This window comes from Rattus norvegicus, chromosome 17 (genome assembly GCF_036323735.1).
Source record: "Rattus norvegicus strain BN/NHsdMcwi chromosome 17, GRCr8, whole genome shotgun sequence".
NCBI classification, from domain to species: Eukaryota; Metazoa; Chordata; class Mammalia; order Rodentia; family Muridae; genus Rattus; species Rattus norvegicus.
The window spans coordinates 1,589,357-1,614,369 of record NC_086035.1 but is presented as its reverse complement, the minus strand read 5'-3'; the positions used below and the strand labels follow the sequence as shown (position 1 = coordinate 1,614,369).

Genomic DNA, 25,013 nt, shown 5'->3' with positions numbered 1-25,013 from the left:
GTTTTCTAGCATGCTTCCAAGGCATGCTGACTCAAGGACCACACTTGACCAAACACTTCCTTGTCTTAAGAGGAACTGGCAGGCTTCTTCCTAAAGACCAGAGATTAAATATTTCAAGGGTCTGCAGGCCAGTCGATCACTATTGCACACCACACAACTCTGCCATTAGAGAGTGAAAACAGCCATGAACAGTGTGTATAGACAGATATGGCCGTCTTCTGACAAATCGATACAAAACCAGGAGGCAGTCTTGGCTGCAGCTGGCCGATCCCCCCCTCTAGGGTTCACCACGGGCTTAGAATGGTTTGCCCTTACACTCACAAAAACAGAGGTGACCAGAAACAGGGGTGTTATTTCTACTCGTGTTTTCCCTCATGCATGATGAGCATATGATGAAATCACATCACTGGACACTTAAAAAAAAATCACCGCTGTCCCACGCCAATTAGCGCTACATCATCGGCTATGGTGATACTATTGTCCTGTATTTAAAATACTTCTAAATTTTAAACCAGTGTCTCTTTGCGTGTCTGTGTGTAGGGCGTGCAAGTGTGTACAGGTGCCAGTAGAGGCCAGAAGAGGGCATCAGATTCCCCTGGAGCTAACAGTTCTGAGCGGCCCTCTGTAAGAATGGTTGTCATTCCTAACCACGGATGGACCTTTCCAGGTCATTTCTGTATTTACATTGAATTTGGCCTTACCCATCCCCTCCACTCCCCCCAGTGCCTGTACTGTATGGGAAGATAAAGAAAGGGAACACTCACTCAGAAGAGTCATTAAGGGACTTCCTCAATGCCCATAGAAACATAAAACATCTCTCATGAGAAAGTTGAAGAAAGAAGAAATGAACAAGGCGACCGGGAACTTCCTGTGTATATAGTTTAAGAAACATTCTAGAAACAAGCGCATAAACCGACAAGTTATATTATCTTTATTCATGTTAGAATTTCTATCAGTGTTTGAACATTAATATTTAGAGAGTTTTGTACATTTTCATCTGAGAACCACACTAGGTCACCACGCTCACACCAACCCTTTCCAATCACGTGGACTCTCTTAACACTGTTAAACACAACTCCCTCTCCCTTGCTGTCGTTTGCAATGAAATGTGTCCTCACACCCATGTCTCAGCAAAGCCCCAGACATTACGGATTTCATCACATATAAATTCTTTAAAAATATACTTCTGTCAAAAGACTTGATGACTACTATGTACACTACAAAAATAAATTTTCATATAAATAAATTATATGGCATACTTTCGTCTTTGTAATTGAAATGACACAAACTCATTTCCACCCAAATTGGCAGACGAGACCCAGTTTGAATATTTATTTCCTTTAAACTCCTTACACTAAAACCTACCATTGAGTCCTTAACATAAATGTTATATACTCTGAACTATTTAACATTAGTAAGCACTCTATACAAATAAAACTTCTGTTCAAAAGTAAAACATAACTGCAATAGTGTTTCCAATAGAAATAAAATCCCTGCAATTTTTTTTTCTGTTATAAACTGGCATGACAAATTCTGGAGGACATTCTTATGATACAAAATTATAAATATCAGCAAAGATCTTTTCTTTTAAAAATTAAAACATCCAAATGAACAAACAATACAGACAAAATAAAACTACGAGAGAGACAGACAAGAGACACACACTCTGACTTTAGTCTCCTGCCAGCTCCGTGTCCTTCCTGCCCTGGCTGATGTGATTCATGATGCACGGAAGCCAAGAGGCTGTACGGAATTCCTTCTGTCACATGCGCAAGGCTCGGGGGTAAGGGACACAACCAAGAACTACCGCCAAAAACGGCTTCGGCAAATTACGTCTCCCTCCTCGACTCAGGGTGCAAGATACCTGAGCAGAGCTGGTGTTCGGTAGGCAGACAGTGGCTTGACAGGCATTAAGACAGTAGCAGTCAATGGCCAGGGCCTCTGGTGTACACACAGACAGACAGACAGACAGACAGACACACACACACACACACACACACACACACGGTAGTCACAGGTGGCTTCCAATTAGAACCTTACAGTATGGGGGATACGCTTTAGAGTCTGAGGGCACTAGATTGCTGGTACTACTAGAGACTCATCACCTTAAATTTTTCCATGAAGGATAGGAGGGATCCAGGGAAGCTGCACACAGAATACACTCCTCACGACAGCTTCCACAGGCACGAGTTTCCTTCCTCTATATACTGTTACAGGGGGGCATCTTCCTGCCCTTTCATGGATGGATGCTAACAGTGGAGAAGGAAGTGTGCACAGGGTAAGACATGTAGGAAAGCGTCCTTAGAAACTCACCCCACATGGCAGACTGTACAACTACTAGCATGCCCCAGCCAGGCAGTCACAGCAAGGAGGGACTCTTATTTGTAAAGGCTTTAATATAGACTTTCAATGAAATAGGGCTTTTTGGTCTGCATCTGGGAGGCTATGTGCATGTGTGATCATCAGAAAGGGACAACCACATGTTCCTAGAGGGTAATCTCATGACCCAGCTGAGACTCACCACAAGGCAATGTTGTCCAATTTTTCACCACCAGGGATGATTGCTGAGTATAGAGGCCTTAATAGGCAACACTATGTCTGTGAGAACATCTTGTCTTTGAAACATAAGGAGAGGTGCTTGGAGGGCTACCCATGACCTCAGAAGCAGCCATAGGCATGAAGCAAATCTGGCTTTCTCTGAACAGTCCCAGAGAATAAGACGGATGATTGGGGTTACCCTTCTACCAGCATCAAGACAGGAAAAAGACCCAGACCGTCTTAGCTCACCTAGGCCAGAGCTAAGATCATACAAAGCAAAGAAAAACACAAAGAAGAACAACTACAACAACAAAATCACAGTACAGTACATTGGAAAGTCACATGCACACACCCACCCACCCATGCGAACCGCATACAAACTACCCCTAGAGAAGCCACTGGGATTAACCTGTTCTCTTCATGTCTGCTCGTTAAACAATAACCACGCATAGCGTGTTCGAAAGTTAACAGTAACAATTCATCCTACCACAGGGTTGTGATATGCAAATTTAAAATATTTTAAACAGAAACCTTTACAAACAATCCTATTACATAAGCAATATTTGCATAGAATTATACAAGTAAATTATACAATATTTAAGCAGCAGCGACATATGCTGGGAGATTTCTTTTTTAAAAACTAGGTTAAGCTTGGTTGCAGCACAGAGACCAATGTACACAGGGGAGAGGACCCCTGTGGTCTCCCCACTCTGGGGCAGGAGTGGAGAGGCCCCAGGCAATAGACTGTACAACATTTCCATGTATATTACATGTGTACACCTCTTAAATATTTATAGAAATATTTCACAAAATAATACAATCAGTTACAGTAACAATGAACTGCTTTCCCATAATTCCAAGCAGTTGTCTTCAAGCAGTCAGTTCTGGAAAGAGGTGGGGGGGGCGGGGCTTTCCAATCTTTGGCCTCTTTGCTTCAGATTTTAATTACCCTTTAAAAGAGAACAAAAAAGGAGGTCACGTTATGGTCACGACCACACTGAACTGTGTGCCTCACACAGCACAGCTCTTAACTCCGGATGGGCAGCCGAGAGCCCTGAAACCTTGCAATGGGGACGACTGTGGTGCTAGAAACACATTTCATCAATTTTTCACCCCGTAAAGTCATCCGCAGACTTGTTAGAACTCTGCTGTAACCAGGTAAAGCCGTTAAACTCGCATTCGAGAGAGTAATAGTGAAAGAAAAGAAATCCAGTTTGGAACGGAACTGCTACTCTAAGGATGAGAGTTTGGCCTCACCAGCTTTGCCTTGGGAATAAAAGGTCTCCCCACCCCCACCCCCCAAGTTCCAGTTTGGGACACTGCTCAGATGGCCCCGGGAAGCACCACCGGATACCTGTGGTACACACCTCAGTTGGAGCTGCTCCCCCACGGCCTCTCCTCACACTCCACGTCCTGTAGTTCTATAACCTCCACCTTCGAGTCCCTCCTCTCACACCTGACATGAAAAGGCACATGGGGATCCTCGAACACCCCGTGATCAGTCTCGGGGTAGCTCTCGTAGCCTGGACAGGGTCCCCCTCGGGGGTTGCGCCCAGGTCCAGGTGGGGGGTGCACAGCGACAGTTACAGAAGCGGAAGCCGTCACAGTGGTGATAGGCTGGCAGTAGCTGGGCACAGAGCTGCCCATGGCAGTGGACGTTGGGTTCCGAGGGTTGTGAGAACGGGCCCCATGGGGGCCCGAGCGGTCCCTATTGCTAGGGCCAGAATGCCCTTCAGTAGAAATTTCAAAAGCGTCTCTGCGCGGTCTGTAGGGGGGTGGCCGCAAGCCTTCTCTGGGGGGATCCCTTCGAGGCTGCTGGCCTTGCCGTCCAGGGGACAGGGAGCCAGAGTCCAGGTGGGGCTGTTGCCGAGAGTTCAAGGGAGGCTGATGTCTGGAGTCAGGATGCACCACCTACAGAGGAGATAGAGGTTAACATAGGGAGGGAGGATGGTGACCTTCTGCCCACAAAACACCTATTCCTTTAGGAACCTCCAGGATGTGAATCCTGCCTGCTCCAGCATAGCTGGCTGGAGGCACGGAACTGTTTCCCATAGACAGGTACAGGAGCATTCCCACAACCAACAGCCTCATCCAGCTCAGTCCAGGCAGAGCCTAGGTTCTTCGCCTCTAAACTACCAAGTCCTGGATGGCCAAGAGGCTGGGTGTCTTGGAAATACGCAACCATACACAGTAGCTTTTAGAAGTGTATGGCTCCCGTCTCTGGGGGTCATATGAGCTTTGTGTCACCTGTTCCCGGCCCCAAGCCAGGTATGGCCAGAAGCTAATGTACTGTAGTAAGAGCAGAGCCAAAACTTCCACACGGATACTTCTGTTAGGCAGTACATCTCTGCCTGACTATTAGGAATCTGGTTTCTGGGTCTCTGTACAAAGCTCGGAGCAACACAGTGGCCACATCAATCAAAAGGACCGTGACCAACTTCAAAGTCGGTGAGCTTGTACCTATTTTTAGGCTCCTGCTGAACAGAACCAGATTCACACTGCAGCTCAGCAGGGCATCGTCACGGGTGTGTGTGTGTGTGTTGGGGGGGGGGGGGAGACAGAAGACCGGGACACAATTCACTGGCCAGCCCCTCTCTCCTTCATGGAAGGCTGCTCTAGCCTGGAACTGGAATACACATTTCCTGTAAACATGGTGGGTGGGGGGCCTCAGGCAAGCAATAGGAGCCTTGGAGCCTTCCTTAACTCTTCAAGATGGGGGTGAGCGGGGGTGAGCGGGGGTGGGGGGTGGGCTGGTGTGGGTAAGGAAGAGCCTGCAGATAGATTCCTCACTACCTTCTGGAATTAAGTACTCAGGATGCCTCTGAGTACTTTCAATGGATCTCCAGCCATCTACAACAAAAAGAGCTTGAAGCCACAAAGCTACGGGAAAGCCTTAGATACTAATTAAAACAACTTTGTGGCAAGGCCATTTAAAGGCACTAGAGACAAGAGCAGGGAAAAAAATAATAAATGCTTCTTGTGGTGGTACACCGCTGTTTGTTACACGTCCTCATGGGTTGTTCCGAAATGACAGACAGTGTGTAGGGACAAGAAAGGAGGAAGGAGATAAAGGTCCTAAAGCTGAGTCCACTCTGCTTAAGGGCAGGGCTGGGGATGAGCCCCAGGGCTTTCAGAATGCTAGGCAAGCACTTCGGCACTAAACTATGCCTCCCTGTAACAATGCTGGAACTGCCCTGTTTCAGTCCACAAGAATAAAAGGAAGCACGTTACAGTTTACCAAGAATGGCACGCAGGCAGTTTCTGGTGATTTGACCTGGTGTGTGTACTTTTTTCCTTACACCCCATCTGTCTACAAGATCTGCTGCTGCTCAGAGCAGGCAAGGGCCTCCCCTGAATCTCCTGGCCCACTGCCACAGGACAAATGAATCTTCCCCAGTCCCCCAGGTGACTTACAGTGGACCGGGCAAAGACGGGGTTTTCTGTGGCTTCCACAATCACTTGGTGGGCAGGACCTCCGGTGCCCTGCTGTGCTTCATAGTGCCTGAGCTCCTCACTGATGCCAGACACCGTGGTCTGAGAGCTGTACTCGGAGTCGGAGGAATCAGACCCATTGTTCGTGTGACCAGGAGGCACGGCAAACCGGACGACGCTTGGGGGCGGCTCAGGCGAAGGAGTGGGCAGCCGGTTTAGGCCGTTGGCTGGAGACACCTGTTTAAGGAGGTTTCCAATTAAAAGTGTTACGTTTGTTTACCCGCTGGTCACTTTTGAAGTTCAAAGCCTAGGATTATTTGCCGGCCTCTGTGACCTCATAAGGGAACCCCACACATTATACTGTATCTACTTCCCTTTTCCCTGCTATCTGGAAGACGCTCAAGATTCGGGCACAAAAATATTCCTCCAACTTTCAACACCAGAAAGGCGGACAGTATCTTTTATCTATCTTGTCTTATTAACAGTTGTCTGTTGTAGAAAACCTTCCTTTTTACACATCCTCAAGATAGAAGCTACCCATCGGTTGGTGTGAAACAAAAACAGTCGCTGTTAATGGATGTTTATTGAAAAGCCCAGACCATCTGTGAATAGGGCCAGCACCTGAATCTCTAAATCAGGGGTGGCGCTGGCAATCAGGGAGCAATCACTGACCTCAGGACATGGTCCGAAGAAGGATAAGAGTACAGGCAGCAGAACCAGTCCGTTGAGAACTCCCAAGACGGTGAGGATGGCCAGGACGGCAAAGAAGTATCTGGAAGACAAAAGGGATTTGGGACCTGTCAGTGTGGAAGGAAAGCACTCCACCCCCTAGGCACCCAAAGGTTACTTCGCACCACTTCGCTCAACAAACCCATTCCGCTGAGAAGTCAGCTAGGAAACCCCAGTTCAAACTCGGCACAAGGTTAGTTTGGGATTTTGCTCCTTTTCATCCTTACGACTCTGAGGACTACATTCCACACCCTACAGTGTTAGCTCGTGGAGGGGGAAAAAAAAATTGTTAATTTGCTGCAATCTCCTCCCCATGATGTTGTTATTCACGAACGTGTTAGACCCAACACAGAAATATGGAATGCGTGCTGAACGGCTGGGCAATCTGAAAGCACAGACACAATACCGAGGGAGGGGCCCCTCTCGAAACCCCGGCAGAAGCAAACCAATGAAGTGGAGGGTGTAGAATTTAAACAATTTGGCCCAGGAGGAAAAGCAGCCTGCTTCTGCAGGCAGTTAATCCACTGTGAAATACCCCTGCCTCTTACAGCAGAATCTCTAATTAGGTCTCCAGTGCATCAGGTAAGGCTTTCCCTGGGCTTTCATTAAGCACAACGTTCTGCCTAGAGTTTCTCTGGGTTCCAGTTTTACCAAATAGCTCCAATTGCAACCTTTTTTTTTAGAACACAGGAACCAGCTTTCTGCAAAGAAAAACGCTGCCCATTCTGTGAGAGCCAGGGCATTGTACAGGGCGAGGGCGCTCCACAATGGCAGGGCTGCTCTGCGGGCCAATCTTTTGTTGAACAATTTAGCATCTTTGAATACTCTTGTTTTGCGTCAGCCAATTCAAACATAAAGGCTGAAGCACCACGGTCGAAGAGGGAGAGTGAACGGCGAGTTCTGCGTTCCCACCATTGAGGGCTAAAAGGTCTGGGATCCTTCAAGAATACCAAGGTAAACCTGTCAGCCAGGGCCCGCCTCTGGTCAGCACTCTGCACAGCTGGAGGGTGTGCACTCCACGCAAGGATGCTTTTCTGGAACTAATGATTTCTAGGACTTTGATGGAAAGGTTGGGGCTGGGGGCTGGGGTATAGGATGTTCTGGAAAGGAAAGAGGGAAGGCTAGATTTCTATCTGTTAATGGTCCCCTGGATCATAAAACTGAACAGCTACCCTGCAACGCCATGTCTACGTATGTTTTGACATCAGATGAAAGGAGAGAGGATCCCTATAAAAATACAAATACCTTAGAGCTATTGTAAACACTAAAACCTGCTGAGTTGCATTAGTTAAAAACCCAAGCCGCCAACGTCTCGCTCTAACGTAAACTGTGGAACTTTTGGTGCAGGCATCTATCAGCAGCAGGCATTAAGACATTTGCATCCTATCCATCTAGCTGCAACATAAACAGACCAATTAGATTTCTGACGGCTTCATGTATACAGTGTCTGCTCATTTATTTGACTCTGGTGAGGGCTTTATCCATCCTATTTTAGAAAACGGGAAGCCCTTCTAAGTGCTTGAAACAGAAACCCTGATATCCCAGGGAGGGAACGAGCAGGCCCAGCTAGGACAGGAGGAGGGGAAAGGCTGTGCTCCTTAGTATCCTTTGTAAAGCAGCTCACCATCATCTCAGCTGACTTGACCTGCAAGGTCTCAGCAACACCCAACTTTCTCTTGGCTTTGAACTGCCCGTGGAGACTTGTATCTCCCAATCCCTGCAGACCATGAGACACATAGGAGAGACGGGTTCCACGCTACTCGCCAGTAATCACAAAAACGGCACTTGTGAGGCCGGCATTGCCTTTGTGTTGGCAGAGCCAAGAGACCATACCGAATCAGTCTCATTTGGCATTGGGCATTTACACCAGGTAAGACAAAGCTAGTATCTGTGTAAGAGTGTGCAGCAGAAACAACCACCAAGTCAACACTCCCAAACCAGGACCTAGATTAGAGCAACTATCGCAATGATATTTGGCAAATGAGAAACTTCTCATCAGTTCACCAAATTACCAATAGGCTGTGTGAATACCAGCATGCTCGGGCTCACCTGGGAGCCATCTGTCTGCAAAGGCCTCTGTCAATCTGTACTTTAACAGTTCCAGATGGTGAGGGAGCATACTATATAGGAGTGGTAGTTTACATTGAAACAGAGTCAATCTCTGCCTACTCTACCCTCATTCAGAAAGACTGACCTGCCAGAAGCTTGGCTGCCCAAGGGGCTATGCCTCAAGACTGGTCAATGAACTCAGGCCCTTTCTTTTCCCTCCTCTGGTAGTGGGGACTGAATTCTCTTGTCCCATGCATTCAGCTAACACTTCCAGGTAAACCCCCCTCCCTTTTTTTTTATTTGAAACTGTGAACTTCCCCTACTTGGGTAGCCTGTGTGTATACACGGGTAAAGCTCGATTAGAGCCATGTGGCAGCACATGCTTATAATTTTAGCACTTCGGAGGCTGAGGCAGGCCAATCAGCAATTCAAAGCCATTCTCTGCTACGGGAGTTTGAGGCAAGCCTGGGCTACATGGGACCTGTTTCATAAACAAACAAACAAAACCCAAAACACCCGACCCCTTAAAAAGCATTTTCTTGTCTTCCTCACATTTTCCTGCTTTTAATACACGCTACTGTTTTTCCTAAAATGTAGTCTGAAGAGCAGACAGAAGGTACAGGAGTTGTAGACCAGCCAGGGAAGCACACAGCCAATCCTGTTTCAAAGAGTACTGATAAAAGAAAAACTAAACAATGCTTCCAAGAACAGCTGGATTAGGTCATCTCTCCAGACCTGGAGCACTCTACACAGCCTCTTACTCTAAAGACATTCTGGTATCTTTAGACATTGGTTTTCCCTCTCCGGTGGATCATGGTTTTAATCCAGTAGCCACCCAGTGAAGAAAATATTGCTTTAAAGTTATTTCTTTCTTGGGCAGTTAAGAGTCTTTCCAAAATGAAAACCCATTGTCCTTTACTTTGCAAAGTCAGCATCTTACCCAAAGGGACCAAATCCTGCCTTGTGATGCAAAGAGGAAGGAGTACACAGGCCAAGCTTACAGTCTCTAAGTTTGACCCTGCAGTCAGGTGTTCGGCACTTACGAAACCTCATAAGAGACCTAAACACAAAATCTGGGCACACTGTCCTCATTTCCCACGTGCACGCAGAGCTAGGTGACCATGTTAAAGGCAGACTAGGTTTTCTTTCTACTTTTGCTTTAAGGCGGGAGTCTTGTGTATTCCTGGCTAACCTCAAACTCTAGCCAAGGATTGGGACTATGGAGGGAGCTGAGCCACCTGCACCTGTTTTATACATCTAGAAAATGGAACCCAAGGCTTCACGCACTCCTAGCACCCCAGTGAGCTTACATCCCCATCCCCTCCACGGTTCTGAAGGAAGGGGAGCCAAAGCTGAACGTTATTAATTACTGGAAGTCACAGTCATCCCTCGATAGATGTTTGCAACTGGGATTTCAACACGTGGGCTGGCCACCACATGCTCTTTTAAGTTGTGGAATTGTCCCTACTCTAACCCAAGATACTGCTAGACCAGGATGCCTGTAAGAGACAGGCTGAGATTCATCCCCTACCAGACAGGGAAGGAATAAGCCACAAAGACAATTAATAATTTTCTGTATCAAGCCTCCTCTTCCATTTCTGCTTACCTGACAATGAAGTCAAATTCGGATCCCGCAAGCATCAGTACACCCAGCAGAGTGGACACAGCACCGTCCAGAACAGGAGCGAACATGTGCTCCAGGGCGAGCATAGCCCTGTGGTTCTTGTCCCCAATGGCTGTCAGAAAGGCCTGAGCAAAGGAAAAATCGAGACGGTCACGTTCTAGACGTAGTAAAGTGCTGAGCTGTGTCTGTACTTGGGTTTTGTTGATTTTTCTCATGTACCTCAGACTGTCCTCAAACTGACTACTGCACAAGAATGAACTTGAGCCTGCAGCTCCTTGTTCCACTTCTGGAAGGCCGAGGTTTGCAGGTGTGCACTGCTATGCCTGGTTTTATGTGGTTCTGAGGATAGAGCCCAGGGCATCCTGCAGGCTAGGAAAGCACATTGCTACCGTACCTATACCCCCTACACTACAAGTTAAGTAATTCTTAAATTTCTGTAGGTGGGCGGAGTCATCTCAAAGACACTACTCTATTGATAAGGGAAAACAAACAAACAAACAAAAAATCCAAAATGTAACAATATGGTCAAAAGGATGACGTGACTTTTTAATGTCATGATAAAACATTGCTCATCAGGTCTTCTGAAAATAAAGAGTGTGTGTAGGTGTTGTGTCTGTATGTATTCACATATGTTTGTTCACCACGTGCCTGCCTGGGGCACACAGAGGAGATAAGAGGACCTTAGACCCACTGGAGCTGGAGTAGCAGGTGGTTGTGAGCCTGTGGTAGTTAAGCCTCTATCAAATGAGCTGACACTCTAGCCTCAGCTCGGGCAGAGATGCTAAGATGATGCCTCCAACTTCTTCTCCAAAACCTATGCAGACACACACGTGTGCAATTCACACACACACACACGGGCCATTCCAAGATGCCGTTCCTAAATCATCACCTTACACTAATAACTTCAAAACATGTTCCTTCTGCACATCCATGTCCACAGCCTGTGAGAGCGATGACAGCTCTGAGAGGCTACAGAAGGCACAAACCATACTTAAAAAGCGCAACGCTGGAAAAATCAATGATAGAACCCTCAGTTTAGGCCCAGAGCTGGGTTTCCCCGACTTGGGTACTCCAAACACTATTATTTATTCAGGCAATACTATTTATCTGATGCCTGTTAACACTGTGAGGACATCTGCAGGCAGAAATTGACTACAAGGCTTTTAAGTAGTTTTCCCATCACTGTGTACAACAACCAGCCCATCTTTTGGATTCTAGGCTCTCTTTCTGGTTAATTTCTTCCAACAACAAGGCAGTGTGTAAAGAGAGAGGGCTCAATGTCCTGGTGAAACCAACCCTGGTTCTCGTTTTCTGCTGCCACGGATGCACGCAGAAGCTGGGAGGTCTACAGAGCTGGGTGGGCTGAGGTGGAAGAGCAGGCTCTTCAGGGCTGTGCACCCGAGCTTTCATTCACAAGCCTGAGGGTATTTCTGTGTCTGCCAGCTACCTCACCCTCAATTATGCTCTCCCCACCAAGCCTCTGAGGGAGGTCTTGCTTTATCCTCCCTTTATGACGGTATTTAAAACAGTGTGGATGTTTGTCTAAGCACATAGAATGTCCTTGGACAATGGTGACAAGTTAGGGACTGAGTGCTACTAGTCACAAACCAACACCACTGTGCAGAGGGCCTTGCAGGCTTCTCTGACACACTACAGTGTGCGGCATGAGGTCTTTCTTATTCCCGAACCTCTCATCAGAAACACTTTAGACCTCCTTGGGAAAATGAGAGACACAGATTCCTCTGCCCTGTCAGTGTTGAGCCAATTTCCCCGAAGGATCTCCTATACCAAAGCCACGTGGACGGTGAATTCTACTCCAATGCCAACAGACGCAATCAGGATGACCACCGGCACAGCACTCAGCTTGATCCCAATGAGGCCCATCATGCCGAAGAGCTCAACGGTCATCAAAGCCAGGACCATGACCTTGAAGGGGGGAGCACACAGTAAGTCAGCTCATGGCATGCTAGAGTGACAAACAGTACAAATAAATCCAAAGTCCCAATGTGGGGGGACGATGACGACAATACACCTGTCACCTAAATACTATGTAAAGTACTGACTTCCTTTACCCCTGGACAACTTGCCTTACACTTAAATTTTCTGTGTGAATAGAGATGTTTGGACAACTTACTGTCAGGCTAAATAAGGCCAAAAAAGGTGTTTCTGAGGGCAAAGTTTAGCATTTGTATGTGATCACCTGTGTGCACAGATGCACGTCTGTGCGCATGCATGTGTGAGTGTGTGAGCGTAAATGTATGGGTGTGTGTGTATGGGTGTGTATGAGTGTGTATGGGTGCATGCAGCCACACACATGCATGTATTCACCTGTGAGTATGCATGGATGTGTGTGTGTACTGGGCATGTGTGCCTACATGCATGCACACGTACTAGAAGTTAAGCCTAGGTGTTTTCAGACACTTCCTTGTTGTTAAGGAAGGTTCTCACTGAGGCTGAAGCTCACTGGTTAGGCTGGCTGGCCAGGTATCCTCCTGTTTCTAACTCCCAAGTCTCACTGCACCACACCTAATGCCACATTCATGCAGCTTTGTGCAGCAAGCATTTTAATGGCCGAGCCATCTACCACTTTAGCAAGTAATCTTTGCAAATTAGTTTTCTAATATTCCTATCCTAGAAAAAGAAAAGTAAAGGGACTGGAGCCATCTATGGAGAACTGTTCTATCACGGAGCACAACTTTCCCCCTGTTATTACTCCATCAGCCACAGAGCATTTACACTGTGGTGAGTATTATACCTTACTAGAGATAATCCAGAGTGTACAGGAGGATGTGCAAGGTTACATATAAATACTATAGTGCTTTAATATACCTGTCTCAGGCCTCAGGGCGACTCTGGTACACCTGAGTCCTGGAGCTACTACCTAGGACAGCCGTGGTTCATAACAAAGTTTTTGAACTTTAAGTATCAGAAAGAGTCCTTTAACTCCCTGGGTTCCATACTGCAGTGACTTTCATTGTTAAAGGTTGCAGCCTAAAGAAAGCTGATAGGGTAGGTTGAGTAAAGGTTTTTATAGGTAAAGACGTTGTGCTTTGATTGGAGACTTGAGAGTGGGCTAGGCCACTGGTGGTCATGTGTAAGTGACAGGGCCTCTGTGCTCTGGAGAGATGGGGAGCCACGAAGCAGATCCTCAGGTTTAACCAAAGGCTTCGAGGAACCTTTCGTCTTAGAAAAACGTGTGGGGGAATGGTGAGGAAATCTACCAACAAGGTAGACTTTGGAGTTTCTTGTGCCAAGGAGAAAACTGGTCCATCGCCCAGAAGGCTTTGGTGGTGAATCTCCTTCACTCTCACCACATGGCGAAATAAAAGAAAATGGTCTTTCCTGCATGGGGATAGGACGGCAGGTGGTGGCAGAGGTCGGGAGAAACGGTGCAAAGATGGACGCCATCCACAGCTTAAGTGCTGCAAAGACGTTTGCAGACTAAACATTTACCTTTAATGTACCTGCTGCCCAGACTTGGCACAGAAATGAAACCTGTTTTTTATAATTCTGGCATTTTAAAGGCTATACGACAGACAGTTTGTGGAGCTTAAAAGCAATGCCAGGATTTCAGACTCTACACGTATTTGCTTCAAATCTGAGGGTGATTTGGACAAAAGTTGCCCCAAACTGGCTTTGAGTGGCAGTTTACTATTTCCCCTAGGAGATACAGTATACCCAGTACACGAAAGCCCAAATGTCATCCTCCCGCGTCCTGTACTAACTTCTGTACAAACTTCTCTATGCTTCTGCATTATACACATAAGAACTTTCTGGGATGAGGACTTTAGAATTAGAAAATTATTTATATTTTGGTTATTTTTAACTTAATAAATTTCTAGTGCTCCCATGTAGTGTGCTTACACACACACACACACACACACACACACCGTGCACTTTTTTAATGCAGTGTGAGAGGGACACAGATCCTGGCATTCGAGGATCTACCTTCCCCGTGAACCTCACCACCTCAAGTAGAATAAATGTCTTACGGATGATGCAATCCATACCCTCCTCCCCCAAAAGCCCAGACATAAACAAAACTTCCCGGCTGCAGCAAGAGCTGTGCTGAAAGGAATCTGACTTCCATAAAGACCCTTGTAATAAACTCACAATGATCCCGGCCGTCCAGGGGTTCAGGAGGAAGACTGCGCACACTAGAAATGTGCAGGCCAGCACCACGCTGATGGCTAGCAGCAGCCAGTGACGCAGGCTGATGTACTGCTCCCAGAACAGGAAGGGGTAGCCATTGGGGTAGCTGGACAGCCCCAGACTCGTGTAGTTGTTACAGATGACTCTCACTTTTTCTATGGCTTCCACAAAGTCTGAGGTGTCCCGTAGGCCGTTGAGGTAGAAAGGGAACTGAGCGTACTCTATGGGCTCTGCTGCTGGGACTGGAGAGAGGAGACGTCAGGTAAGTGAGGGACCTCGGTGAAGATCCTCCTCATCCCAACCCCACAGACACTGGATATGAAGTAAAGAGAACTTCCCAAAGGTCTACCCATTACCTTTCTACCAACGAAAAGAACAAACAATAAAAGACTCTGGGCCTTTGCAACATTCACAGTTGGTTTAAAAAAAATCTCTCAACATTTGTTTGTGTGCGCGTGTGCACGGATGGGCACACAAGCGGAGGTCAGAAGTTAATCTTAGATGCTGATCTTTCCCTAACTTCCTTGGGAAAAGTCTCTTGCTGTTTGCTGCTGCACATTCAGGGCTGGCTGGCTCTGGCATTCCCCGGAACGTTTCCCATTCCCCTTTCTCCTCTTGCCACGGGCACTAGGATTACCAATACGCTACCACACCCAGCTTCATGTGGGTTCTGGAAATTCAAATCCAGTCTTCATGCTTGTGCGGCAAGCTCGTTACCCATTGAGCCATCTCTCCAGCCTATAATCAACCCTTTGATTTTTATTTGGTAGTGGCGGGGGGGGGGGGTAGGAGTTGGGTGGGCAGCGGAAGGCCTCTATGATCTGCTCTTTCTTTCTTTCTTTTTTTTAAAAGGCTTTGATTTTATTATCCCAGAAGCAACCACCATTTGTGAGGTCTAAACGCTCTAAGACTTAAAAGTCGAAAATACTTTTTTTGTTCCTACATCAATCTGCTCTCTTCTTGACCATTTATAAGACCCAAATAATTCCAGAGTCAGGCCTTGCAGGAAAAAAAAAATACTACACTTTCTTGTCCTTTCGTGACCCAGCGACTTAAACCTCTACTTCTCTAATGCAATGCTAAGTCTTCAGCAACAAGGGAAGAAATCCTCACACAACAAGCGTTTAGTTACTGCCCTTGTGTGTTCCACACCCTTTGGGGTCATTCAGTTGACTTGCTAAACATGATTTGCCCTATTATAATCTCAACTATAAATTTTCATTAAGACAAGCCTTGGCTGCTTGCCACCAGGCTCTGGGGTTTAGGTACAGGGGAGTTCAGACTGCTGCCTGCCCTGTTTGCAAAAAGGACCCGTCGTCTTCTTTCTCATGTCTTCTCTTGGCCCAATATCCAAGGCATATGCTGCTACTAACATCTCTAACATAAATGCAAATTAAATCCACACAGAGCCACCTTTCAAACCCCAGGCTTAGAGGTGGAGGGAAGAGGGGAGCACTGATGTATACAGACTTTTCCTCTCCGGTTTAAACAGCTCTGAGAGAGCGCAGGTGCTTGGTGGCTTATAGAAATGACCCAACGTGCCAAAAATCCCTTTGACACCGCAGTTGACAGAGTTAAGGTAAACACGCAATCCCCAGCGATAAAACTCGGCAATAGTAAAATAACACTCAACGTGGAGGCGTCCTCAGCTTTCACACAGAACAGCTGGCACCGGGAGAGATGCCTGGAGTTAAAGCTACAAAAGGAGGTTGGAAAGGCTCGCTTCTCAATGTGAGAGTGCAGGGCTGTATTCCATTACACATCCTCATCCGTCTCCCAGAGTCTTAAACTAGGAGAAATATATTGTTCTATTTACACTTTTGAACCCTGGGTAGTGTCAACGGATGAGGCTTTTGCTGAGCTCCAGGCGGTGACTGAAGGAGCCCCTGAGAGCTCCCAGTCTCTCCGAACAGGAGCGCTACTTACTTCTCAGCCTGGTCTCTGGCATGTAGTCAGCTTTGTCGTGCACCCACTCTGGTCTGTGAGGCCGGATGTTGGCCTGGGAGGCAGCGTAAGCTACAGGGTCATTGCTGACCCAAGCGGTCAGGTAGATGTAGAAAGCGCTCGGATTAATGATGCCATCTGCGTCCACCAGACGCTGTTTAGTCAACTACAAAAAAACGGGAAGAACAGAGGTCATTCAGAGCGGACTGTGGGGGTAAACACACTGCTGCCGGGAGAGCGCTGCTTTGTACCCACATTCCCGACAAACAGAATACCCATGCCTCCACAGTGCCCCAGTCCCACAAGAATACCTTTGATGTCTTTCAAAATACACTTATTGGGGGATGCAGTCACCAGTGTGTTTACAGCAAACACACGGTTCCGCAGATGGCCCAGGAATTGGCTGAACCAATTAAATCTGAATGCTAAAAAAGACTGTCTGCAGCCAAGGCGGGGAATGAACAATCTGGAAAAACATATTTATAGGAGGGGCAGGGGGGAAACCTGGCAAGCATCCCTATCCACGTCTGTGTGCAGTTAACCTCTGTTGTTAACACTGAAGGAAATACCACCCAGTAAATGGAGGGAGCTATAAAATAAAACAACATCTGTATAAATTTTGCTAACACAGCCTCTGATGACCTGTGCATTCAAAAAAAAAAAAAAAAAAAAAAAGCCCATTGCCAGAATGGGAAAGACAAAGACGCAAAGCCAGAGTCCTTCTGAGGAACATCACTTCTGCACCCTGGTCAGATTCAGTGGCCACATCTGCTCCCTCTACAGTAGGTCTTGTGGGCTTTGCTTGGGTCAAAGACACGGCGAGACACAGCGTGGATTATATATATGGTAGATACATCAAAAAAATTTCCTGTTTACTTTAGACCCAGGCCTCCTTCCAACGTTTGGTCTTTCTTAACGAATGCCAGTGACAGGAGTTCACAGAGAAAAGAGTGGGGGAACAGAGTGTGGAAGAGACTTGGGGGGGGTGGGGGGGGAGAAGAAAGTAGACGGCAGAGATCTGGATTCAATTAATCCACGGGATCTCTAACAACTGTAGGTCCTCAGACTGTCTCTGGAATTACATAGAACAGCTCCTGGCCTCTACGCATGCAGCGTGTTCTTCTTTCTCCCAAGAGAGGAAATGATAGTGCCTGGCCCCCACTGCAGGCGTCCCATAGGCTTCCTGATCCCTAACTCCAATTCAGTCCTTCCCTGCTATCCTCTCAGGCAGGCAGAGTGCCCTTGTCAGGCCCAACAGCTCATTGCACGCCACTATAAAGCATGCACCAAACTTCGCACCCCACAATGACTCTGAACAATGCACTTTGTAAATCTGTCACCTTTAGTGCTCCGCAAAAGAGAGGGGATAATATGCAGAGCTGACAAGAAGGTCATTAACGAGGTGTTTTCTGCCTAAAGGTATAGAAAGTAAACTATCAAGGGCAAAGAGGCCTGGGTCTCACCCCCGAATCCGGGGCACAAAAGCACCCCTGAACATGCCCGAGGAAACCAAAAGGGATACGCTAGAGTCCGAGTACTTCAAATACAGAATGCCATCAAAAAGGACAGCTTCCATCACACTGTGGGGTGAGCAGCATGGGGAGGATGCTTGCTTCTATGTGTGCTCCCGTTTGCTAATATTCAGGAGCAGCAAGCTGTCTATATTTAGCATCTACTGTTGGGGCCAAGTTGGCCTCAGAAAGCACTAAATAACAAATGCATCCTCAACCACTCTAGGGACTTCTCTTATCTTTTAAACCACCCACCTCTGTTCAAATAATTACTCCCCAGCAAATTCTCTGTCCCATCTCTGAATATAACTGAGACCATTGTACTAATGTATTTTCATATAATACACGTTTCAGTATTAGTCCAGTATGGGTCTGCGCTTCCCATCACTGGGGAAAGTCAGCACTGTATTTTGCTCATTGCTAATTGTGTTAGGGGCAACACCTGTCCCCTCACTTGACAGGCAGGGAAAGGGAAGCCTTCTGGCTAGCTTGAGGTCACATGGCTGGGATGAGAAGACTCACAGCCAGCCCGGGCTTCTTCCTACCATCTCCTATCACTTCAGGTCCTCATGGAACACAAGGTGGGATTACACACTGCCAGCCCAACGTCCACAGGCCAGCTGACCAGCCGTAACTGTTCAGTGTCCTGAAACACGGCAAATACCTGACGAATACCTGACTAATGTCGATGGGCTTGTCTCGGCTGCCAGTCTGCACCAGGAGTTTGTAAGCGAGGACCCCATCATCAGATCCATTTTTATAATTGTTTGGCATGATCCTCCCGGTTTCCCAGTCACTGTCAAATGCATCCTGAAGTCCTACAAACAGAAACATGTGCAACACATTAAAACACAGCCTTGGTCTGGAGGGATTAGGCTGAGGACAGCAGGCAGGGCAGGGGACTTGTCTGCAGTTTTCTCTCACTAAAAGAAGGACTCCTGATCTGCTAGTGAATGAACTGTGGTGCTAACCAATCGATGCTCAGAGGGGAGAATAAAACACACACGCTTTACTTAAACTAAGGAAGGAAAGTCCAAGAACAAGACAGACAGCTTAGAGCTGGCTGTTCTTCCAGAGGATCCAAGTTCAGACCCCAGGACCCACTCTGGAGGGCACACGACTGTCTGTAACTCAAACTCCAGAGGTTAACTGTCTCTTCCTGCCTCTATGGGCACATAATACACACGAATAAAAATAAATCTTTTAAAGAAAACACACAAAAAGAGGGAGAGGAGGACACGGCTGTTCATGCCTTTAATTGCAGCACTCAGGAAGCAGAAAGGCAGGAAGATCTGCGAGTTCAAGACCAACCTGTGAGTCCCAGGACAACCAGGGCTATATAGAGAAACCCTGTCTTCTCCAAAAGAAGGAAAGAAAGAAAGAAAGAAAGAAAGAGAGAGAGAGAAGAGAGAGAGAGAGAGAGAGAGAGAGAGAGAGAGAGAGAGAGAGAGAAAGGGGGGTCTGCCTGGCCTACACCTCAACTTCACTATGTAGATCAGGCTACCTCAGAACAGAAATCCACCTGCCTCTCAGAGTGCCAGGCTGGCTCAGATCTCTCTCTCTTTCTACTTCCTGTCTACTCCAGCAAAAGAAAGAGAAAGCAAGAGGAAAAGGACACATACCATATACATTAACCATTTCATGCCACACAGGGAGCTATGTCAGGAGTTCCTCACCAAGACGAGAAAAATCTACCCAAAGCAGTAAAATCACATTCAAGCTCCCAACTTGGCTGCCCCTGGGAACACAGCTCTGTCAATCCGATCCATCTGTTTGACTTGTGCAGCTAATACAAGCTGTGGGATCTGCTGCCAGGCTGTGTAAAGATCACAGCCAGCACCTCTTCGCTCTCCTCCTGCTCTCTTCCTCACTGCCACCCTTCCTTTTAAGTGGAGGGGTGTGTGGAGGAGAGGGAGCACAAGGAAATACCTCACAGGGGAAATTTGGATCTGTTTGAGAACAGGAAGCCGCAGGCAGACACAGGGAGGCTCTGTGGGGCTCTGTGAGAACAGATGACAAACCGCAAGCCCTGGGCGGGAAAGAGGGAGCCTTCTGGGCTTGGGGGATGGGCGAGCCCACCAGCTCACCACACACAGCTGGGCTTGGCCGCTGTAATCAAAACCATCATTATGGACCTGACAGTTTGGCTACAGCTGTAAAGAGGTAAGCATGCTGGAAGAGAAGACAGGGCCCTGGTGACCCAGACTTGGAGCTGAGCACTGCCTGGGGGGTATGCTCCCCCACACCCCCACCAGCCTTGCTGCTCACCAGTCACCTCCCAAGTAGACCCCCCAAGTCCCAGTTCCTCAGGAGAGCACTGCCTTAGACACATCTACTCAGAAAGATACATTTTACTCCATCTCAGAACAGGCTTTGGGCGCTACAAAAACTAAAAAAAAAAAACAAAAAAAAACAAACAAAAAAAAAAAACTAAACAACAAAATACACAGTCCGTGAATGCTTAGCCCAGCCAGGTGTTTGGGAATAGGGAGAGGGAAGAGGTGGAGCAGCCCAAGTAACAAAAGCCTCCCTCTAGCATTGTTTATGCTGTGGGCATTGTTTTTAGTTAGTAGGCTGGGTCACCCATGGGCCCTGGGTAGAGGGACCACTGAGGTGACACTCTCTAGTCTCAGACTGCTATTCACAGTAAGATCCACACAGAAAGGCAGCTCCAGCAGATGTTTTATGACCTAAAGCTCTTCCACACCCCCACTATGAAAAAAATAAATAAACAGAGAAGGACAACTTCTCCCCCAACCCCCTACAAGAGTCCTGGTCTGTTTTCCAAGCCAGGAGACCGGAGAGCTTTTATTACTTCAGACTTTTGTGGTCCTCTTGGCTCAGTGTTACTCCAGGCAGTCCACCTACCTTCAGCTGCTAACCTCCCGAGAGAACAATTATCATTCCCATTTTACAGATGAGAGGACTAAGCCTGGTGACAGTCAGAGCTAAGCTCTGAGCCCAGGCAGCCTAAAGCTAGCGGGACTCCACATGTATTACTCATTGTGAAAACCCACTCTGAGTACAGTGTGCTGTTAGAAGTAATTGCAAAACACATGGAAAATACCAGAAGCTTAGCAGCCCAGGTACCAGCAGCATCTGGTGTCAAAGTAGGTAACTGAGAGTACATTTGCAAGGTATATTCAGAGACTTCTGTAATACCTAGGGATCTGCATGTGTGCCCTGCCACCAATTAAGAAAGCATTTTCAATAATGCTGGCCCAATGTGCTCGGACTGCTACAGTCACAAACAGTAAACAGTCACTTCAGTATTTTCTGACTGACCACTGAAAACCTCAACTTCCACAGACTGGACACCAAACGCTTGCCCCTTGGATGACATTTACATTCCAACAGTTTACAGCAAAACCTTCATTTCAGCTGCAGTTCTCTCACTAAAAACACTTTACATGGAAAATTATTTCCAGTCTAGGCTAAGGAAATTACCCAAATATATAAGCTCCTAGAAGTGAAACGATGATGTATTTCGTTCATGTAATTCAGTATGAATAAAAAATGAACACCCCCATCTACATGAAGCATGGATGTCCTGTGAGAGTGCGGGATATTATTTCTCAAGGAGAGAGTGCTGTCCTGGGTTCTAACCCAGGACTGACTTTCAAAAGGGCCTAGATTAGCCATTAAGTATTTTTTAGTACAAAGTAACTATTGGAGTGTTGACAAAGATCAGGGCACAGTGTAACGGATTTCAAAACTACACACAAGTATTTGGAAGGAATGTTCAAAGACCCAAGTAACCACTGACTAGGCCTAAATAATGTCTCTGCAGGGTAAAAGCCCTGGTGTCTGTGACCAGTGCTTTGTAGGACCCTGAAGGCATCACAGTTCCACGACTGCATGGGAGTCTACCATTTTAGCATGCATGGGCACAGCAGTCTGGCTAGGCGCTGTTTGCTTAGCAACCAAAATGCAGCTCAAATATACAGATACCTACACATCTGAATGTTTTGGGTCTTACAAGAGGTGAAACTATAGACTAATATTGTCTTTAAAAGGGTGTCCCTCAAACTGCCTCTGCTTACCCTTTCCAACTTTGGCCTACCTCACCAAAGGGAAGGAAGACACAGGAAAGCACACTCTCCTCTACTCAGCACAGCAGACTTCTTTGTCATTTGTGGCAAGTTATTTGCATGTCTTTGGTCAATGCTGGAGGGTGGGGGGGGTGTCGAAAAGCAGAGACTCCCTCAATTGTTTGGCTCTTTGTTAATTCACTACTTAAAAAACAATGCCTTGAGGACCAAGAGTAAGAAAATAAAATGTTGAGTGAATTCCAACATTTTAAAGTCATGCTTTCTCCACCATTCCCCAAAGTTGTACCTGGTACACCTATAAGAGCAAAGTTTTAGTCACCGCTCAACACCAATTCCTGTCAAATCAAGTTGTTTATCTCCTAATGCAAACTCAAAGGGAAACTGGCTGTCTGGGTTTTATATACAGAGTACTTACTGACTTAAGGCAAAAAGAGGGGACTTAAATATGTGTTTAAAACAAGCCTAATTAGGTGGGAAATTAAGACAGCCACTGGGATTAATGTAAGTCAACGGATCCTGGAGTCAGAATCATGTGGGTGCTCCAATAAAAGCAATTTTGCTTGAATGGTGTGGATAATGGTCCTGATTGTCCTACTGTGATTTGTGGATGTCAACATGAACAGATGTTTTGGGAACCAATGAACGCCATTCATATTCAGTCAGTTTGTAATTACAGGTTACAGACCATTTTCCCTCCCCCCACGCCCCCAGCTGACTAACATTTCCTAGAGATGTGTCTAGGATGGTAAAAGGTGCTTGTCACCAAACCGGATGAGTTCGATCTCCAGGACCCACACGGTGGAAAGAAGAAAGTTGTCTTTGGGTCTCAATATGCATACTATGGCGCACACACACAAATGTATGTGTGTGTGTGTGTGTGTGTGTGTGTGTGTGTGTGGATTTGCCCCTTCGTGAAACGACAGGATGTGTAGCTAAGCATTTTTAAGTTCATCGCCAAATGGGAGGGTGGCCCGTATGAAGCTCTTTGGAAGTCAATGGTGTCCAGGGTCATTTTAGTGTTGGACGCTGACACACGGAGGCCTGGGGAGAGCAAGCCATCTCTATACCTTCCACTCAAATTTGCTATGAAACCAAAGTGTATGAGTGAAAAATTTAAAAGATGGTCGAAACACACAACGGCTGAACCAAAATCCGCTGCTACAATAGGCTGTAATTTAGCAGGCAGCTCAGAAATCCCAAATACTCTAATTTCACTTGGCCACCAAACCAGCTGCCACTCAGAGGAAAACAGCAACAGAAGCACCCAGGTTCCCTCTTTCCAAGTATCTTTCCCCACTGTGTGTTCATAAATGAGTTAACAGGCTCTTGCTCAAATAGTTACAAAAAGCCAGAGCTGGGAGGTTGCCAGGGAAGTGGGCTTCATATAAAACAAGACTGGAGAGGCACTCAGCATTTACGAGCACTTGCAGAGGACCTGGGTTTGGTTCACAACCATCCATACTTAAAACTTCCAGTCCCAAGGAATCCAATGCCTTCTTCTGAACTCAGGCACCAGGCACTTAAGTGATGCACATACATACATACATATACACAGGCAAAACACACACACACACACACACACACACACACAGTATATCTTAAAAAACTAGCTGGGTGCAGTGGCGCTGGCCTGTAATCCCAGCACTCAGGAGGCAAGGCAGAGGCAGGAGGATCTCTGAGAGTTTGAGGCTAGAGTGGTCTACAGAATAAGTTCTAGGACAACCGGGGCTATACAGGGAAACCATGAAACCCATGCTGCTCCGTTACAAGGCCACACCTTCATATGGTGGCCAGAAGGGAATCCCAGAAGTAAGAGCCAAGAAGGACAGAAATGTGTAGAGCAAAGGCCGCCTGCCACAGCCCTACCTTGGAGCCAGTCTCTAAAGTAATGCAGCCACATTTGGGGAAGTTGCTTGTTCTCCTCCAGCATGACATACTTCACACTGCTGAAACTCTTATGAAGGTCGTAAAGCAGGTGTTGGATATTTGGGTAGTCTGCTTTCTGGGTGACTATATACATGTTGTAGAAAGAGAAGTACTTGAACTGGGCAGCTATGAAGTCATATTCTCTGGTTTCCCGGGGGACAATGTCCGTGAGGTCCAGCCCGTCTCTCACTCGGGTGGTCCCATAAAGGCTGACGCCCAGCAAGCCCAGGAAAAGAAGGATTACCACAACCTGTAACAGACAAAGGAGCGCTGGGTGAGACCCAGAAGAACATTCCCCAGACGGGTGGTACCAACTGACTTCTTTATTCCTTTTTACATTAACAGCCCAAGCTGAGCATGGCAGATTAAGTAGTCAGTCTCCCAGAGGGAAAACCATAAAGCCACACTAAATCTTCTTTTTACGTGATCTCACGAAGAAGAAGAAACTTGTTTACAAAGCGAGGAGCTTGTTTAGATTTGTATTAATATCCGCTACGTGGAACCTGGGCTTTGCAGTCCGACTCTGGCGGACCTGTCCCATAGCACACATGCATGCACGTGGTGATAGGGCAGGAAGCCACACATGGCAGAGGGTTACCTTGGCTTTGGGTCTCAAGAGGAAAGGAGCGTAGTGCTTCTCTGCAAACGAAGAAAGTGTCCACTTGGTGCAGGGGGGCTCAAGGCAGTGGAGGCTGGAGTCAGAGAATTGAGAAAGCAGGTCCCGGGTGGAACTGGTGCTCTCAGGGCTCTGACAGCTGAGGGTGTCCTGGGTGATGGTGACAGGCTGTACAGAGATCTCAGAGCGCGGCTCGGCGGTGGTGTAGTAGACGTGTGTGTGAGGGTCATATTCTGTGCGGAGCTGAACGGTGGACTGCATGGTGATGTGGGTTTCATGGGCGAAGCTGTGGCTGCTGTACGGGGGTGGGGGGCTGTACCGGGTGTTACTATGAGGCTCTGTGTAGGCCTGCGGTTCAACTTGAATCACCCGGCTGACACAGGGGCTGAAAGACAAAAGATGAATGCACTGTAGTGTGTGGCACAGACATCACCTGGGGT

The 25,013-nt window shown here is 47.1% G+C and overlaps 1 protein-coding gene across 8 annotated transcripts in view; it reads right to left on the bottom strand.

The window, feature by feature from the left end:
- Window positions 1-908: 908 nt before the first annotated feature.
- The window catches only part of Ptch1 (patched 1), a 65,013-nt gene continuing 40,908 nt past the window's right edge, over window positions 909-25,013 (bottom strand). For 7 of the 8 annotated variants that reach the window (NM_001389256.1, XM_063276788.1, NM_053566.3 and 4 more), the window contains 11 exons: window positions 24,556-24,958; window positions 23,898-24,207; window positions 18,655-18,797; window positions 16,451-16,634; window positions 14,486-14,766; window positions 12,161-12,298; window positions 10,355-10,497; window positions 6,643-6,742; window positions 5,953-6,207; window positions 3,906-4,449; window positions 909-3,488 (listed from right to left, as the gene is read on the bottom strand). In NM_001389256.1, the coding sequence (NP_001376185.1) occupies window positions 3,907-4,449; window positions 5,953-6,207; window positions 6,643-6,742; window positions 10,355-10,497; window positions 12,161-12,298; window positions 14,486-14,766; window positions 16,451-16,634; window positions 18,655-18,797; window positions 23,898-24,207; window positions 24,556-24,958 (2,500 nt within the window). In that variant the 3' untranslated portion in view covers window positions 909-3,488; window position 3,906. Of the gene's footprint in view, window positions 4,450-5,952; window positions 6,208-6,642; window positions 6,743-10,354; window positions 10,498-12,160; window positions 12,299-14,485; window positions 14,767-16,450; window positions 16,635-18,654; window positions 18,798-23,897; window positions 24,208-24,555; window positions 24,959-25,013 lie in introns of all 8 variants that reach the window. The other variant, XM_063276787.1, reaches the window with a different exon arrangement.